A 17964-nucleotide genomic window follows, 5' to 3' on the forward strand; every position below is an offset into this window, starting at 1 on the left:
GTTAGAACTTTGTTTTACTACATACTTCTAAAAGTCACGAATTATCATTAACTATAAATTTGTAGATTTGGTTTATTAATATTTCAAGGTTGTTAACGTATAACTTGCGGTGGATTCTCGTGTACCAATTGGAACCTTTCTGGCTATTATTTATTAACGTACGCAAACACACTGATGTCAAGCGTCAAAGTTATATATGTTATATTTTGTCAGGTTTCGTTCCTTCGAAACTTACGGTGAAGATGCTCTAGCCATAAAAACATGTGAAGTGCGTTTTCGAAATTGCAAAAGTGTTGATTTCGATATGCGGGTCAAGGAACGTTCTGTTAGACCGAAAAAGTTTGACGATACGAAACTGCAAGAGTTATTGGATGAAGACCCAACTCAAGCTTAAAAATAATTGGTGGAAGCGTTCGATTTGGCCCCAGAAACGATTAGAAACCAATTACGAGCAATGGGGAAAATCAAAAAGATGGAAAAGATTAATCGAATAGTGACGGATGATGAAAATTGGATTTATTTTGAGAGCTCTAAGCGGTACTTGGATAGGACAGACCTGGTCCCGTCCCACTATCAACTTTTCGCATCAACGGGACAGGCACTTGCAGAGCCAATTTCGAAGAAGTTAGACATTGACTCGATTAATCGTTTTACTCAAATGACAGACAGTTTTTTTGGGATAGCATCCATAAAATACCTGAAAGTTCGGCGAGTTGTATGGATAAATACATTTTTCCATTTTCATTGAAAATGTTGCACTTTTTTTTCGAAAAAACCCGATAATGACTTTCCGGTACACCTGGTATATCAAGTTCCTCGCACCTTCAGAAAAAGCCTTCGTCGTATGCTTGTCGATCGCTTATCATCAACAATCAACCTGAATCCTCCGGTATAATTCCCCGTCCCCTGCTACCGCCGCCCCCCGGCAACATCCCTCCCACTTCTTGCCGGGCTCCTGACGACGTTTACCATTTCAAAATACACAATCAGTTCCGGTTAATCATCCATTAGGCGCGAAAACCACAAGAACGAATTGGCCGGGCGAACGTCCAACACCCCCCACGTTGCCCGGCAACCGGCCCCGGCGTCGGGGTGGCGGGCGTGGCCTCGCGCCTCTCCGGCCAATCGGCGCGCGGCTCCCGTACGCGCACGCCACCGACCTAATCGCACACGTCTAATGTCTCTGTAATTCCTCATATTATTACACTAAATACGTTTCGGATCGCTCGGTGTCAGTCGGTGGTGGTAAATCGCGACGACAAGTAGATGATCGGTCTTTTATCGTGGTCGTTGTAGTTGTAGTCGTGGTAGAAGTACCGATAGAGAGAGAGAGAGCAAGACGACACACGTAGACACGATGGCGCAATACGTGGAGGAGGCCGGCGTGCACCAGGTCAAGCCGCTGAACATGGACACGAAGCTGCCGGAGAGCAAGGGCTCGTTCTGCATCGAGGCGTTGCTGTCTCGCGGCGAAGAACGGACGGTCAGTCCGGAGGCATCGCGGAGCACCTCGCCGACCTCCACCAGGAGCCGGAGCCCGCCCATATCGCCCGGGAGCGAGGACGTGGGTGGGCCCGCGTTCGTACCGCGACCCGGACTGCTGAACCATCCGGGGTACTTGAACGGGGGTGGGCTGTACGGGTACCAGCCGACGGCGCAGGGGTCGGCCTTTCACGCGTTGGACACCAGCGTGATGCAGAAGGTACACATGCCCGTCAATCCGCACAGTCAGTTTCACCAGATCCAGATGGAGTGGCTGGCCAGGACCGGTATGTTTTACCCGAGACTCCAGGACCTAACCGGTAAGTACGGCTTTCGTTCGATTCTTTTCCTATGATATATTCAGTAGATATATGACTTTTCTTTTAATTTCAACTTAAACTGGTCTTAAATATGATATTTTATCAAAAAACTTCATTAGAAACTATTCAGATATTCCACATATCTATTCCACAATGATTTATAGCTAATTTAAAAGTAAATGGTAGCCCAATACCTTATTACTAAATAAATATTGTCAGATATATGTCGGGTGTTCCTGTTATGTTGTTCATTCCCTGTAGAAACAAAACTTAAAAAACGAGAAAAGCAATTAAAATATTCTGAAAGCGATCTAGTAATAAAAGCAATATAGAAAACACTATCGATGATATAAATCTAAACCATTACAGAAAGTATTTCAAAACAACATGTTTAGTACTTACAACGTACGACTTATATCTGAAATAAAGAATAATATGGGGAAAAATTATATTCACAAAATATAATAACAAAATAACTTCTAGTAAAATTGACCCACAAATAACTGATAATGCTGGATAATTGGATTTAAGTGAGTACCTGAGATAATTTATGGTTATTTGCAATAATGTTATAATAAGATCGAAAAAAGTGTGAAAAGATATTTTCGAAGTTAATGTTATAATAAAAAGCATCCTAAACCCTTAATTATAATAAGAAAAATAATAAGTCCATGAAACAGAAAAACAATCAACTAGAAACCCTTAAAATCTCAATGCTCAAAAATTAATGTTAATACGTTAGGTTTGTGAAGAACGGTATAGTTAACATATCTCGAATCACTAATCATAAATTGTCAGTAAATATTCACTGTTGAAATTAATTTGGTTGATAATTAGTGATAATGGTAGAATTTAGGGAATAAGTAAGGTAAATAGGATTTTTATTAATGAAATTTGATGATAATTATGATGAATACGATGGTTTTTCAACTGAAATGTGACTTTGTTTTAATCTAAATACTGTACATATAGTATATGTTACCACCGTTATATAGAACAATACGTAATATATCATCAAAACTCTTCTTCTTCTTTCAAACATATTTTATCGATTGAAAACGGCTGGACCTAAGTGGTAATATGAGTTTAGGGTAAAGAAAATAGTCGACGGGAGCCACATCAGTTGAATAGGGTTATAATTAGATAGTTAGAAATTACCTCACAATGATATCGTGACTCAAAATCTGTCTCTCTCTCTCTAGCAACGTTAATTTTAGCTAAGAGCGTTTATTAAAGCCTAGAGCAAAATAAATTAATTTTACACAAAGTCGATTCACCGTAAGTCTTCTCTAATATTTTAAGCGAATCGGGCAAGATATTTCATTTGTGATATAAAATTTAAGATGAATACTTTATTCCATTATACACTTGAGATGGATCAGCACGGAGAATAGTTGTGCCAACTTAGTAACAAAAATAATTTAACAAATTTTTTGACAAAATGTGTATATATTCTGTTCAAAGTTATTTTGTACAAAAGTCATTTAAATTTGAAAACGTCGCAATGTTGCCGCATCAACTCAATCAATGAGTTTTAGTTCAGTTCGACTTTGACATACAACAAAATTCTAATCTTAATAATATAATTGAACAAAAATGTAATCAAATATAACGTATTTTAATAATAGAGTACACCTAAAAACTAGAGTTAATTGACAGCCACAATAGTTTATAGGTTAGAGTTACAATCCCACTAATGCTTCCTAGAATTTTGCATACGTTTGACTATCGGACGACTTTGACAGGCTCGTTTGTTTACGTGTTCGAACTAATCAGACAGCATTGTGTCTCTTTTTAACTAGAATAAAATGAGAAAGAAAATATTGTCTTATTCTAAAACCAATTTACAAATTGCGGCAGGAAATACATTAAACATCTGGATAACGTATGTACAAAAAACCTTTGAATAGACTATATAGTAACAATAATCATCGATATATAGTGAATTTTTTATTTATCTTTGCCAGTTTAGTTTATAAAATTCGGGTAAATATTGGACTCATTTGAACTCAATTACAAAAAAAATCTGGTTTCGTTTTAATTCACATTGTTCGAATAATATTGGTCCAGAGGTGGTGATACTTGGCTGGTAATTGAACCTTTGAAGTGAAATTACGACCATTTACATATGAAAAAGATCGTAAGTTACACCCAACGATCAAGTGAAAATTGACGAAAAATGTGTATGAATATTCCAAAAAATCTTAGATTGCCCGACTATCGGTTTGTTAAACATCAGGCTATTAATGGTATATGGGATTTTAGATGGTTTCACCCACTTAGAAAAGAAACACCTCCATTACTGAAGAAATAACGAGCAGAAAAAACTATTATGTAGACGTTAAGGGATCTTGTAATTGCAGCAAAGCATGCTTTTCTAACTAAATTTAAAAATATTTAAAATTACTCAACATATTTGATAAATTGTAATTCACTAGATACTATATATTTTACTAGTAACTATCTTGATATAATATTCATATAACATATTTTTATAATATTGTTTTTTACGAAATATTATTCTATTTCAATTGCAGTTACAGTTTATACAAACCGATTGCTCTGAAATATTTTACATAATATATTTTCGTTACAAAATTACCCATTTTATATTTAAATTAACTGTTAAACAATATAGATTTTTAAACTGCCTTTAATTTGCCAGTTCGGCTTTAGAGAATAGAGAATTTCAGTTACCTATCACGTCTTGTAAAGTTTGTTTGTTATATTGTTATATATAAATAGGTATTAATTAGTGTTGGGAACAATCGACTGAAATCGACTATCGACTGTTCAGTAACTACTTTTTACCATCGACTATTTCAGTCGCTATTTTTGGTTCGACTGTTTTTACTAGTAACTGTTTTCAATTGCTATTTTCGGTCCGGCTGATTTTATTGCTATTTACCATCGACTGTTTCAGTCGTTTACTTTTAGTTACTATTTTCGGTTCTACTAGTTCATTCGACTGATTTTTAACGTTCTGGCCTTCCGTCCTAGCCGCGACCTTGAAAGTAATGCGCCGAATTTATTCTTATATAGATTTATATGTAATATATGTGCTTTTATGTTTTTTTTTTGTAGTTTGCTTGTGAATAATTATATATTGTAAATTAATATAGCAGCATTTTGGAACGCTAGATTTCGAGGGCAAAAAAATTAAATTGTAACTGATAAATAATAAGATACTTTTGACTGGCATAATAGGTAATACTTTGGACTGGTATAATAGGTAATACTTTTTTGATAAACTTTCACGATTTTTGTCCAAGCCTCTTGTTTGTCGAAACTTTTTTCCTAAAATCTTGAAAACTAAAATTAGGTTCCAACAGTTTAAGAAATTGCATAGATCCAAAAGGTTTGAAGAGTTTTTTACAGTAGCAGTTGTTAAACATCTTTTAAAAATATTAACGATAAAGAAGTGAATAAAGTATATTAAATATTTGTAATAAATACATTTTCTGATAGGAAAACTCTACTTTCATATTTTGTTGGCTATTAAGAAGAGTGCCACAGTTTTTAATTGTTAACGAATGGACTATCTTAACAGAATGTGTTCAAATTTTAAAACCCATTGAAATGTTGACTACCGAGTTATTTGGTGAAAGATATACCAACGAGGTCTTTAATTATACGGTTAATAAGAGGACTGCAACATTCCATCAAATCCAGGATTTTAACAAATGAATGGGGAAAAAAATTACAAAATTATTTATTAGATGTCATCAGTAAAAGACTGGCAATTTTAGAAATGAATACGATAGGCGAGAAATCCACATTTTAAGATCCTAGATTTAAAAAAAGCAGGATTAGGTATTGCAAATAATGCCGAGGCGATACAAAAAGTTATCACAAAAGAGGTATCTTCCATTCTAACTTCAAAAAATACAAATATAGTTCCACAATTCGAAATTCAAGACAACTACTGACCAAGGATGTATTGACATCTGGAGATATTTTGATAAAAAAATGACTAGAATGAAAGAAGTAATTACTCCAAGTACTGCAGCGACTTTACAGATTTAACAATATTTGGAAATTCCATTTATTGGGCGTTTAGAAATTAGAAAACCCATTGGATTTTTAGCAAACCCATAAAATGAAACTACCTGAATTATATCAGTTACACGTAAAATATTCCTCTATACCCGCAGCATCTGTCCCCTGGGAACGAGTTTTTTCAAAATCTATACAAATAATTAACGATCGAAGAAACCGCCTCACGGGAGAAAAGTTAAACATGATGATATTTACAGTAATTTAAAAATATTTCTGTTCAAAAATAAATAAAACTTTTATTTAAAAAGGGTTTGGTAGTTATTGTACGATCATTTTTAGGTTCATTATGGGTTCGATTTTCAATGATTAGGTTACATTTACATGTTATACTGTTACATATTTACATGTTTACATGTTATAGTAGTTATGGTTATTGAAAATCATTAGTTCTTAGGTCTTATTTAAGTTATATTGTACTATTTATATTTATTATGCTGTTATTTAAAAATAGCAATTAATATATTGAAACACGATAAAACATTTGTGGTGTTATTACTCCATTTTTTTATACATCCACAGAACATTCAGTATAAAAGTAATCCTAGTTCCTTTAAAATTATATTATTTATTACATGATAATAGAAATTAGTAAATACATCTCTGTCTCGCTTATACTACCATTGGAGAATATAAAGACATTTAAAATTAACTGCTTCAAACATTTATCTCCGTCCTTTCCTATCTCACATTTTATACAGACAAAAATTAGTACATCTTCATCTGACATCACGAATGGCAAAAAAACAATCGAACCGTGCATTTGACTGAAAATATTAATTACTATTTTCAGTCGCTATTTTTTTGACTATCGACTGTTTCGATTGTTTTGCAACTGTTGAAAACTGTTTGGACTGTTTTCAGTCGATAGTTCGCTACGTTAGTATTAATTAAGTAATTTAAATAATATGGGTATATAGAATTGGTATTTCAACCCGCGTTAATTATGTTATTAAACATAAAACTATAAAATAATAACTTTAAAGTTATACTTTAGGAATAAATTCCATCCTACATGTGCGAAACATTTTTCCACGTTTCGTTCTTATATTTTTTTTTGAAGGGTGGCGAGGCACTTGCCTATAGCGTATATGTGACATAAAGGCCAAAGCAAAACGCCTCTGAGGTATTTTTTAGAGCTTTTATATCCCCAATGGACATAAAATATGTTATATAAACTGAGATTGTACGGTTGTAATAAATAATTATAGTAGGAATAACACTTTGGCGTCTTTCATTGTGCAGGCACGAAACTTGACTTATTGAAAGAGGTATAACAGGCCAATTGAAAAGTCCCCGGCCTACCATGTACTATACCTTGTACCATGTACTATAACACATTTTTTTGCAAAATTAGTTTTTCTCTACTCAACATTATACCCTCCAAGGCTGATACACTGATTATAACGACCCTCCAACTTTTCGATACCATTTTTGTAGTACGAGTTTAGCCATTTTTGTAGTAAAAGCTTTGTCCTTTGCTACAAAATAGGGCTCAATTTCGGAGACCTCTTCATTCGACGAAAATGTCTTCCCAGCGAGCATTCATTCGAGATCTGAGAACAGGAAATAGTCGCTGGGGGCCAGATCTGGAGAATACGGTGGATGAGGAAGCAATTCGAAGCCCAATTCATGGATTTTTGCCATCGTTTTCACTCACTTGTGACACGATGCATTGTCCTGGTGAAGCAGCAAATGTTGCCGTTTTTCGGCGATTTCGTCCTTCAAACGATACAATAACGTTATGTAAGAGTCGTTGTTGATGGTCCTTTCTTTTCAAGGTAGTCAATGAAAATTATTCCATACGCATCTCAAAATACAGACTCCATAACTTTGCCAGTCGACTGTTGCGTTTTCCCACGTTCTGGAGCGGGTTCATCGTGTGCAGTCCACTCAGATGACTATCGATTGGACTTCGAAGTGAAATAGTGGAGCCATGTTTCATCCATTATCACATATCGACGCAAAAACTCGGGTTTATTACGCTTGATCATCTTAAAACACTACTCCGAATCATCAATTCGTCGTCGTTTTTGGTAGAAAGTGAGCTCGCGCGGCTCCCATTTTGCACAGATCTTCCTCATACCCAAATATTCGTGAATAATATGATGTAAACATAAAGTTAATATCTTTAGAGTGCGTGCTATTTCAATTTATAGTAATTCAAAATCATTTTGAGGATTTTTAAAATGTTTTCTTCCGTAACAAACTCTTTTGGGCGTCCACTGCTTTCACCGTCTTCGGTGCTCATTTCACCACGTGTAAACTAGCATACCAATCCTTGCTAGTTGATTTTCCTGGGGCAGTGTCCGGAAACTCGACATCAAGCCAAGTTTTTGCTTCAACTGTATTTTTTCCCTTCAAAAAACAATATTTTACCAACACGCGAAATTCCTTTTTATTCATTTTATTTTTCACAATAACTAAAGTTACTTCACTCAAATTGATATAATTCACAAACTAATGATTCGACAGCTGTCATTTATACACGCACCTTTTGAGGGTTAGTGCTAACTAAAAAACATATGGATTTAACTCTAGTAGCGCCATCTATGTGTCAGGCCGGGGACTTTTCGATTGAACTGTTATATAATCAAACTGCCAATACTTCCATATTCTTGAAAATTATGTAGTTTTTTCCGAAAAAACCGATTATGAGTTTCTGGTATATCCATAAAAGGCGAATTAAGCGCGAACACATCGTACCCATCCGTACCCATCCTGAGCCAACAAAAAGACCAATTCCGCCTCTGTTCGAATGTGCAAATCATTTGTCACTTGTATGGTGTGCGTCACGGTCGTTTCCCATCCTAAGCGGTCAAATAGCGATGGAAACGCGTACGGTTTAAATTAAAAATGGCGTCCCCGGACCTATTTTATCCCATATTTTTTTCCGCGGTCTTCCCACGGGGAACGTTTTAATTACCTCATCGATCCCGCAAATTTTCGGACGGAATTGCGAACTGATTAATGGGCGTCCGATCGCTATTTTTAATGGGACGAATTTCGAAAAATATTCGCCAAGCCCCGCCACGTTTAATGTTCCACTTCTACCACTTAAAACGGTTAAAATTTAATTAATGCTCATGGATCATCTACAATAATAATATATTTTTACCGTCACTTGTATGTAATATGAATACCACCATTCAAATTGTTTAATAAACACATAGAACAAGATATAATCTCTAGAATAAGATTTAGATTATAAATTTGTACAGTAGATAACTTACTGAACTTCCCCTACCACTTAAAACAGTTAAAATTTAATCGATACTAGCATTATATACAGTAATAATATATTTTTATGATCACTTTTATGTAATATGAATACTACCATTCGAACTAATTAATAACCGGTCAATTAAAAGGTCTCCGACCTGACACATAGATGGCGCTACTAGAATTCAATCCATATGTTTTTTAGTTAGCCCTGACCCTCAAAAGACGCGTGTATAAATTTGAGAGCTGTCGGATAATTAGTTTGTGAATTATAAAATTTTGAGTGAAGCAACTTTTGTTATTGTGAAAAAAATATGGGTAAAAAGGAATTTCGCGTGTTGATAAAATATTGCTTTTTGAAGCGAAAAAATATAGTTGAGGCAAAACTTGGCTTGATGTCGTGTTTCCGGACATTGTCCCAGGAAAATCAACCATCAAGGATAAGTTTAGACGTGGTGAAATGAGCACCGAAGACGATGAACGCAGTGGACGCCCAAAAGAGGTTGTTACCGACGAAAACATTTAAAAAATCCGCAAAATGATTTTGAATTATCGTAAATTGAAATTGAATGTGATATCAGATACTCTAAAGATATCAACTGAACTTGTACATCATATCATTCACGAATATTTGGGTATGGAAAGGCTCTGTGCAAAGTGGGTGAAGCGCGAGCTCACTTTTGACCAAAAACAACGTCCAGTTGATGATTCGGAGCAGTGTTTGAAGATGATCAAGCGTAATAAACCTGAGTTTTTGCGCCCATATGGGACAATGGATGAATCATAGCTCCATCATTTCACTGTGAAGTCCAATCGACAGTCATCCGTGTGAACTGCACACGATGAATCCGCTCCAAAGCGTGGGAAAACGCAACAGTCAGCTAGCAAGGTTATGGTGTCGGTATTTTGGGATACGCATGGAATAATTTTTATCGAATACCTTGAAAAAGAAAAGTCCATCAACAGCGACTCTTACAATAGCGTTATTGGACCGTTTGAAGGACGAAATCGCCGAAAAACGGCCGCATTTGAAGAAAAAGAACGTGTGGCTTCACCAAGACAACGCACCGTGTCACAAGTCAGCGAAAACGATGGCAAAGATCCATGAATTGGGCTTCGAATTGTTTCCTCATCCACCGTATTCTCCAGATCTGGCCCCCAGCCACTATTTCCTGTTCGCAGATCTCAAAAGAATGCTCGCTGGGAAGAAATCTTCGTCGATTATTTGACAGTTTATATCAATTTATATATTCATAATTTATCTGTAATTGTATGTTAATTAATTTTTGAAAAAAATGGGTTTTGAATCTCTATCAAAATTTGAAGTAATTTTAAGATAACAATTTTTTTTATAATGAGAAGATTAAGGACATATGCCAAGTGTATGGTGAAATATTAAAATAGGAATAATTTAGTATAAGTTTATTGAGATAGATTAAAATCTTTATATATTTTTGCGATTTTACATTGAAGAATATTATAATTTAGAGCCGTTAGAAATTAATGTAAAAGTTTTTTACGAAATAACATAGATTACGCGGAAGTTAAAATGACAGTGACCATGACAGTTCTTGAAATGTATAAATCATTATTAAAACAATTAAAAACAAAGCAAAAAAAGTATTACGTTAATAACTATAGTCATACGTAAAATAAAGAAACATTTCTACAAAATTCACTAAGTAACTGCAAATTTTACAAAACTATATATTTTTTGTGTATAATAAATAAATGAACAAAAACTCACATTATCATGTTTGTTCTACAATTGATTTGTTAACTAAATCATGGCAAACTTCAAATAATTTCGAAAATGATAGTGACAGTGACAGTTCTTGAAAATCACAAAATATTTTATTCATAACATTAAAAATAATACACGAAAAACTTTTAAATCATCAAATATCTCACATGTAAAACAAAAAATAGCATACATAGTTTATCATTTCGTGAACTCCTACATCAACTGTCAATTTTAGACAACCATGTATTTTTGACGGTAACAAAACCATAAAATAAACAAAAACTCACAATTTTCTGTTTATCAGACAGTCGATTTGGCAACTAAACTACGGCAAACTTGCAATAATTTTGAAATGACAGTGACAGTGACAATTTTTATAAATATAAAAAATAAATAAATAAAACAAAAAAGCTATTACATCAATAACCATAGTTATATATAAAACAAAGAAATAACATATACAGTTTATCCTTTACAAAATTCCTAAATCAACAGCAAATTTTATACAACCATTTTTTTACAATAGAAAATCATAAAAATAAACAAAAACAAACTTCTGTTACCTACACAGTCGATTTGTCATTTAAATCACAGCAACCTTGAAATAATTTTAAGTGACAGTGACAGTGACAGTTGTTGAATATTACATAAATTATTAATAGTTTATTAAAATTTTAGATAGATATATAATCGGCCAACGCTAGATTCACGTACATTCTGATATATATTAACAATTATAAAAACGTTTTCGATAGTGTTAAATCCACCGAAATTAAAAAGATAATGTTAACTAGGTCCGTAAAAATTACAAGTAAACATCGCTGGGTAAACACGTTCGGACGTCTCCCCGTAATCGCGTCGATAATTCGCTTCTAAACAAACATGAACTACATAAAATGCTCTTAAAATCTATTACATACGTTCCAGATGTCACACCTGATAACTAATGACTTTCAACAACTGTCACGTCAAATTGACTTATCGACGATAAAGTGACAGACGCGTTCGGATATCCGTCCCGCGTTTAATTGGCTAATTATTGTTTAATAAGCGACGGTGTCAATCGACTTGACGGTTCGGTTTATATTATGTTATACGGCCAATAAAACCATTACGATTTTATTTCGTTGGATCGTTTCGCGCTATTGTACGGTCCCAAATTTGATCGGCGATAAATTATAATGACCCAGGTGGATTTAAAACGTAATTATCACTTTACAATGCTTTCTTTTCGTGAGAAATCACCAAGAACAATATAAAAATCGATAACAGAGGTAAATATTGAACTTTACGATGAAGGGCCGGCCCTTATTTCGTTATTATGGCAGTAATAATTAGTCGTAAACACTTTATTTCTTGTTAATACGGATTAATTATGATTAATCCTCAATTATTGTAAAAATGAGGTTGGCGTTGGAACCTTTACACAGTTTAATAGGAATTTTATTTGACGGATGGCGTAGACAATTTATTTTGACATATTAGTGACAGCGACAAATTATCGTGATAAATAAAACAAATTATTGTGCTACAAAAACGTCTCTTATTGGAAATGTGGTAGCTTTTAACAGTATAATTAACATATATATATATTATATACCCTGATTTAAATGTATTTATTTCAACTTAAAATTTATTACATACTCTATAAGTATCACATCTTACCGATAGATGGCTCTCGTATTACAGTACCAGATTTCAAACGATATGTATCAATTTATATGTCATTTAAGTCATTGGTTTACAAGTTCCATTGGACTAAGTGAAAAAAAACATATTTTATTTTTATAACAATAGGTAAAAATAGTATTTCGTGTGTTGGTTAAACATTGTTTCTTTATAGAGAAAAAGATTGTTGGTGAAAAAATATCTAACGGTTGCTTGACATGGTTGACATTTGACAGTGTTTTTATTACTTGCAAGGATCTCAATTATTTGTATATGAAACTAATTGAAATATGGATCTACTACTACATACTTGAATTCAAAATAAACCTAAAATTTTATTAGTTTCGTATCAGTGATGGTCAGATATATTTAGTAAACTTAATGAATAAAATTTAATTTCCTAAAAAATATTTTCTTTGTCAGGATTTAGAACTTAACTATACCAATATGCAATACAAACCCATGTCAATAGTTGTTGACATATTTATTCATGATCTAATAGCAATTACATATATAAATATAGGATTAAATTAAACTAACTCGAATAAACAATTATTATTTATTAAAATATTAAATAGTGTTTTTTTAGAATGTTAATTATTTGTTACAAACTTTAATGGCATAAAAAATTGCATCGAAAAAACGTAATTGCACAGATGTTGAATTAATGAGGAGTACAAGTATTTTGTCAGCAATAATCTCGGTACCATTCTAAAATTTTTTAAATATTTTGGGTGTGAATTGATTTCATAGAGATTTTACTGCGAAAAATTGAATATCTTATTTTTAAAATTATTTTCCATAGTTTTTTCTCAATAATTTGACAGCGGTTGAGCTCTATACTTAAAATATATTAAAAAAAACATATGCTATATATTCATAAAGAATTACAGTGCTACTTAGTGGCACTATGGGGAACAAATGATAATCAAAAAGAACTATGTCGGGTAAATATGACAGGTGATATACGATTTCTCGTTTTAATTTGGTGTTATCATGTCACAAAATCAGACAAAATGATGACAAAAACAAAATGACATGTATGTTTAACTCATATCTCTTTATAATGCTCAAATACGTCTTCCAAGCTATTATAATATACGTCAAATACGATAAAATATCCATTGAAGCAAAATGATAATTGATAATGAGTGAATTTAATGATAGTCCAAAGTAGTACCTGAGAAATTTTGACATTGAAATCACTACAAGGTACAACCATCAATATGTATTGTGTTCTATGGAGAAGTACGACTCGTAAACATTCCTTCCATGTTCACTTAATTTTTTGTATTAGTTACATCTTACATTAAATATGCTTAGTACAATTTTTGTTTTTATAACATCCTTATTATTAGATACGCTTAGTACAATCTTAATTCTAAATTAATTTATTACTACATTTCGTTTGTACTTGGACTAATTCACAAGCAAGACGAGTGCGAGAAAATACATCAATATGTATTCCTCAATTATAAAATTATAATAAATTATAGCTATAGCTTACACTAAAGGTATACACTTTATATAAGTTCGTATGGTTTGGTTCGCTTCAATCTCCTGACATCTTGCGCGCTGTCCAGCAGTTGTATTGCTTCCACGTTAGTATGATTTAGTAATCTTCTTTCGTGTTTCAAGGCGAAATCTTGGATAACTTCGCGAATCCATTTGATATCCAGGTCATCGTGCAGTTCTTCGTTGGTTACGTAGCGATAGGCATCGGTAATCAATCGAAGAATCTTGTTTTGACAGCATTGTATGACTAGTTGATTTAAATTTTTAGTGCAACCCTATATTTGAACCCCATAGGTCCCAATTGGTTTTATAATTGTATTATAGATCAACCTCTTTGATTTTAGATCAAGTTGAGAGTATTTTCCGACTAACTAGTATAATATTAATATACAAATTAATGTATTACTACTGTTCTGTTGTAGTTGCATTAATATACAAGAAAGGCCAATACGTTATTAATACATCAATATGTATTTCCAAAATTAAAATAAAACTAAATTACTTAAGCTAAACTTAAGAGTAACACTTATACACTTATATACAATATATAAGTTCGTATGGTTTGGTTTGCTTGAATCTTCTGATTTCCTCTGTGTTCTCCAGTAACGGTATTGCTTCCACGTTAATATAATTTAGTAATCTTCTTTCGTGTTTCAAGGCGAAATCTTGGATAACTTCGAAAATCCATTTGATTTTGAGGTCAACGTATAGTTCTTCGTTGGTTACGTAGCGATAAGCATAGGTAATTAATCGAAAAATTTTATTTTTGGTAACGTTAGATTACTAGACGGTTTGATATTTTAGTGCAACCCCTATTTACATCCCGTAGATCCTGATTGGCTTTATGATTGACTGATAAACTCTAAGTTGAGGGTATCTTCCGACTTACCAGTACAGTTGCGTGACATTGTCGATCATAGGTTTCTTAATTTACTTGATTATGAATAAAATAATGCATTTATATCCTTACAAAATTTGATTAGTATAAGCTTTAAACAAAAATGTTTATGTTCCAACGGAACTTCTTTATCCGCTATTTTAACAAATCAAGACTACGCGAGCAAAACACTTTAGAATCTTAAACTTGTACTTTTAGATCTTCAATCAAGGTCTCCTTGGGATGGTAACCACATTGAGTGTTGCCTCTCAATTTAAATTTAAAATATGATCTTTCCCAATAGACAATAATTCACAGTGAATTAAATGTAAAGGGAGCCGTGAATGTAACAACCAATATCCGAATATTTCTGATATAGAGTTATAACATATATCTCCGGGAAGGACGCGCCAGAAACGGAAAAGAACCGGAAAAAAAAGCGAGAAACGATCTCATCTAATTCGCCATTCATGACCCGACAGATCTAACGCTATTATCCCGATCGGATCCGGTCCGGAGGGAAGAACGCCGACCGGATCGGACCGAAAAAAACACGGGAGCGATACGAAACTTGTACGTATCGGTCCGGAACTCCTTCTCGTCCGCTAATTGCGCCATTCCTAATTCGAATCTCGTCCGAGTAGGCCATTTAAAACAAAGAACGAAATTTATTCGACGTAATCCAGTTAGGCGTCCGGACCCGGAGAGCCGGGACCGCGCCGGAGACGGCAGAGGAGGACGATCGCGTCGATGGTGGGGATGAAGGGGGCGTCGAGACGGCGGGGGGCGGGTGGAGAGAGGTGGGGGCGCTGTGTGCGCCGCCAAGGAACAAAACATTGACAACACATTGTGAACAGATCCTCCAAAACGGATCTCCCAAATCAAGTTAGCTAATTGCGGGACCGGGCGGGCGACGAGGGGGGCGGAGGGGGAAGGGGGCCGGCCTGTCGGGGTTGAATGTTGCTTGGATACCTTTAATTCGACTGGGGAGAGTAGTAATGCTTTTAAAATGGCGAAGGGCAGCGTTGGGTGGAAAGAAAGCGGCAACGTTGAGGGAGGAGGAGGTGGCAACGGCGCGGGGGTGGTTTTTTCGCCTCTCGTCTCTCCCCCTCACCCTCCGAGGGTCAATTGGAGAAAATTGCGCTTTCGTGGAAATTAAACGAAGGTTTAGAGCGGTCGTTGGTGGATGGTACTTGACGGGAATCGGTTGGGATTGTACGAGACTCTGAATGGGGTGTTGATTTCGTTTGTATAGGGTGGGTCATCTGTGCATTTTTTTTCGATGCTCGATTATATTGTAGTCTCTTAACTAAACTGTCTTCCGAACAGCATTTCAACACATTGTCAATTATTTGTGACCCTTTTTCGCAAGTTTTAGACCAATATTTTCATTCTACAGACATTTTTTTCTACATATTAAAGTCTCCTCTTTACAAACGAAATCTTATCTTGACTGAACCTACTGTTTAACGTCGGCTCCGAACCACGGTCCTCGGCATTAAGCTTAGAAATCATCCCAGGAGTCATCCGGTCTTACCAAGCTTGGTTACTGGCGTGACTGGGATGGTTATTCCTTGTTCGATTTTCCACTGTTGCCTATAAAAACATCTACAATTACAATCATAAACATAAGGTACAACTCGATACTTAAGGCTTTCTGTGGTAGGCTTATTTTCACCAACAAATGAATTGTTATTTTCAATTTTGTCAATCTATATTCTTTCACTCAGTACCAAGCCAAAAATGTTGTGCAGAATATGATGAAATTTTATGTATTTTTAACTGATTTTACCACATACGTATGTAAATGTATAGTTCTATAAAACAGCCAATTCACGTCACTAAAATATATAATACAACGTAGCCGCACAAAATTTAAGTATTTGTTTATTTTGACTCTGACAATAAAATAATAATGCAAATAAAATAATGAAAAAAAAAACGTTATAAAGTTAATTTATTTTAATATTATAGTGCATCTAAAACATATATATTGAAGGACTTGAACTACAGTTGATTAAACAGCCACAATAATTTGTAGGTTATTCATTTTATTACATTTACATTGACATATGACGACTGTATCTAGCAGTACCAACACAACTGGAATTTTATAGACCGATTCGGTTACATGTTCGAACGCATCAGACTTCATTCTGTCTCAATGTTAATTTAATGCTTATTAGTAAAAGAGAGGATGAGGAAACAATGGCTGGATATGCATTTTGATTACGAATTATGATACGAATTTCTGTCTTCATTGTAACATTTTCTCTCTTCCACAGGTACCATATTAGGTAAGTAGAGGCTGTTACAGCTTGGTTTACATTTTCTTCTCCTGTCTTACTGATCGCAAGTGCATAAACTCTTCCGTTTGCTCTAACTGAATCCTGTTGAGTTACGCAATAACGGGCGATCCCTGAGTTTGGCCAGTCAATAGTTTTATATTTTCTTCCTTAATTTTCAATGCTCTGCAATGCGAACTATATCGTGAAGAATACTAGATGCCTCACCATCCGTATCTGCGAATACAGCGTTATCATTAGCAAACATCAGATTGTATAGCATCTTATTAAACGCTATCTCTGTTTTTAAAGACATTTTGTATAATTACACCCACTACTATATTGAAAAGTAGTGGAGACAAGACATCTTCTTGGCAAACACCGGATATCAAATGAATTTAACAATTCACTTCGAAGCCGGCTTGGTCGGCGTAGTGATACAGGCGACAGGACTGTCCCCCTGCTGATACTATGGTCACGGGTTCGAACACTGCTGGGGTATGGTCCTAAATTCATGTTTATGATTGTTTAACATTTGTGATTGTCCTTAGACAATAGTGTAAAATCCGACAAGGAAAATGATACCAGTCACGCCAGTAATCAGGCTGGGTAAGATCGGATGCTTAATGCCGAGGCCCGTGGTTCGGAGGCCACGTTAAACAGTCCAGATACACCCTGGTGAGTAAAAAGGAGACTGGAAATTATTTTAAAAAATCCACTTCGCACTCTACTTGTATGGGACACACATCATCGTAAATTAGCCGTAGAAGATATATTTCAACAAGTAAACAACTA

General features: G+C 34.5%; 1 protein-coding gene across 1 annotated transcript in view; it reads left to right on the forward strand.

Annotated features, from left to right (window-relative positions):
- Positions 1–1220: 1220 nt before the first annotated feature.
- exex (motor neuron and pancreas homeobox extra-extra) overlaps positions 1221–17964 on the forward strand; it is a 69376-nt gene continuing 52632 nt past the window's right edge. The window contains exon 1 of the mRNA XM_076401702.1: positions 1221–1802. Within this exon, the coding sequence (XP_076257817.1) occupies positions 1358–1802 (445 nt within the window). The 5' untranslated portion in view covers positions 1221–1357. The remainder of the gene's footprint in view (positions 1803–17964) is intronic.

The sequence above is a fragment of the Rhynchophorus ferrugineus genome, unplaced genomic scaffold (assembly GCF_030347505.1).
Source record: "Rhynchophorus ferrugineus isolate W39M unplaced genomic scaffold, kcgeb_rfMv2 rfM4, whole genome shotgun sequence".
Lineage (NCBI taxonomy): Eukaryota > Metazoa > Arthropoda > Insecta > Coleoptera > Curculionidae > Rhynchophorus > Rhynchophorus ferrugineus.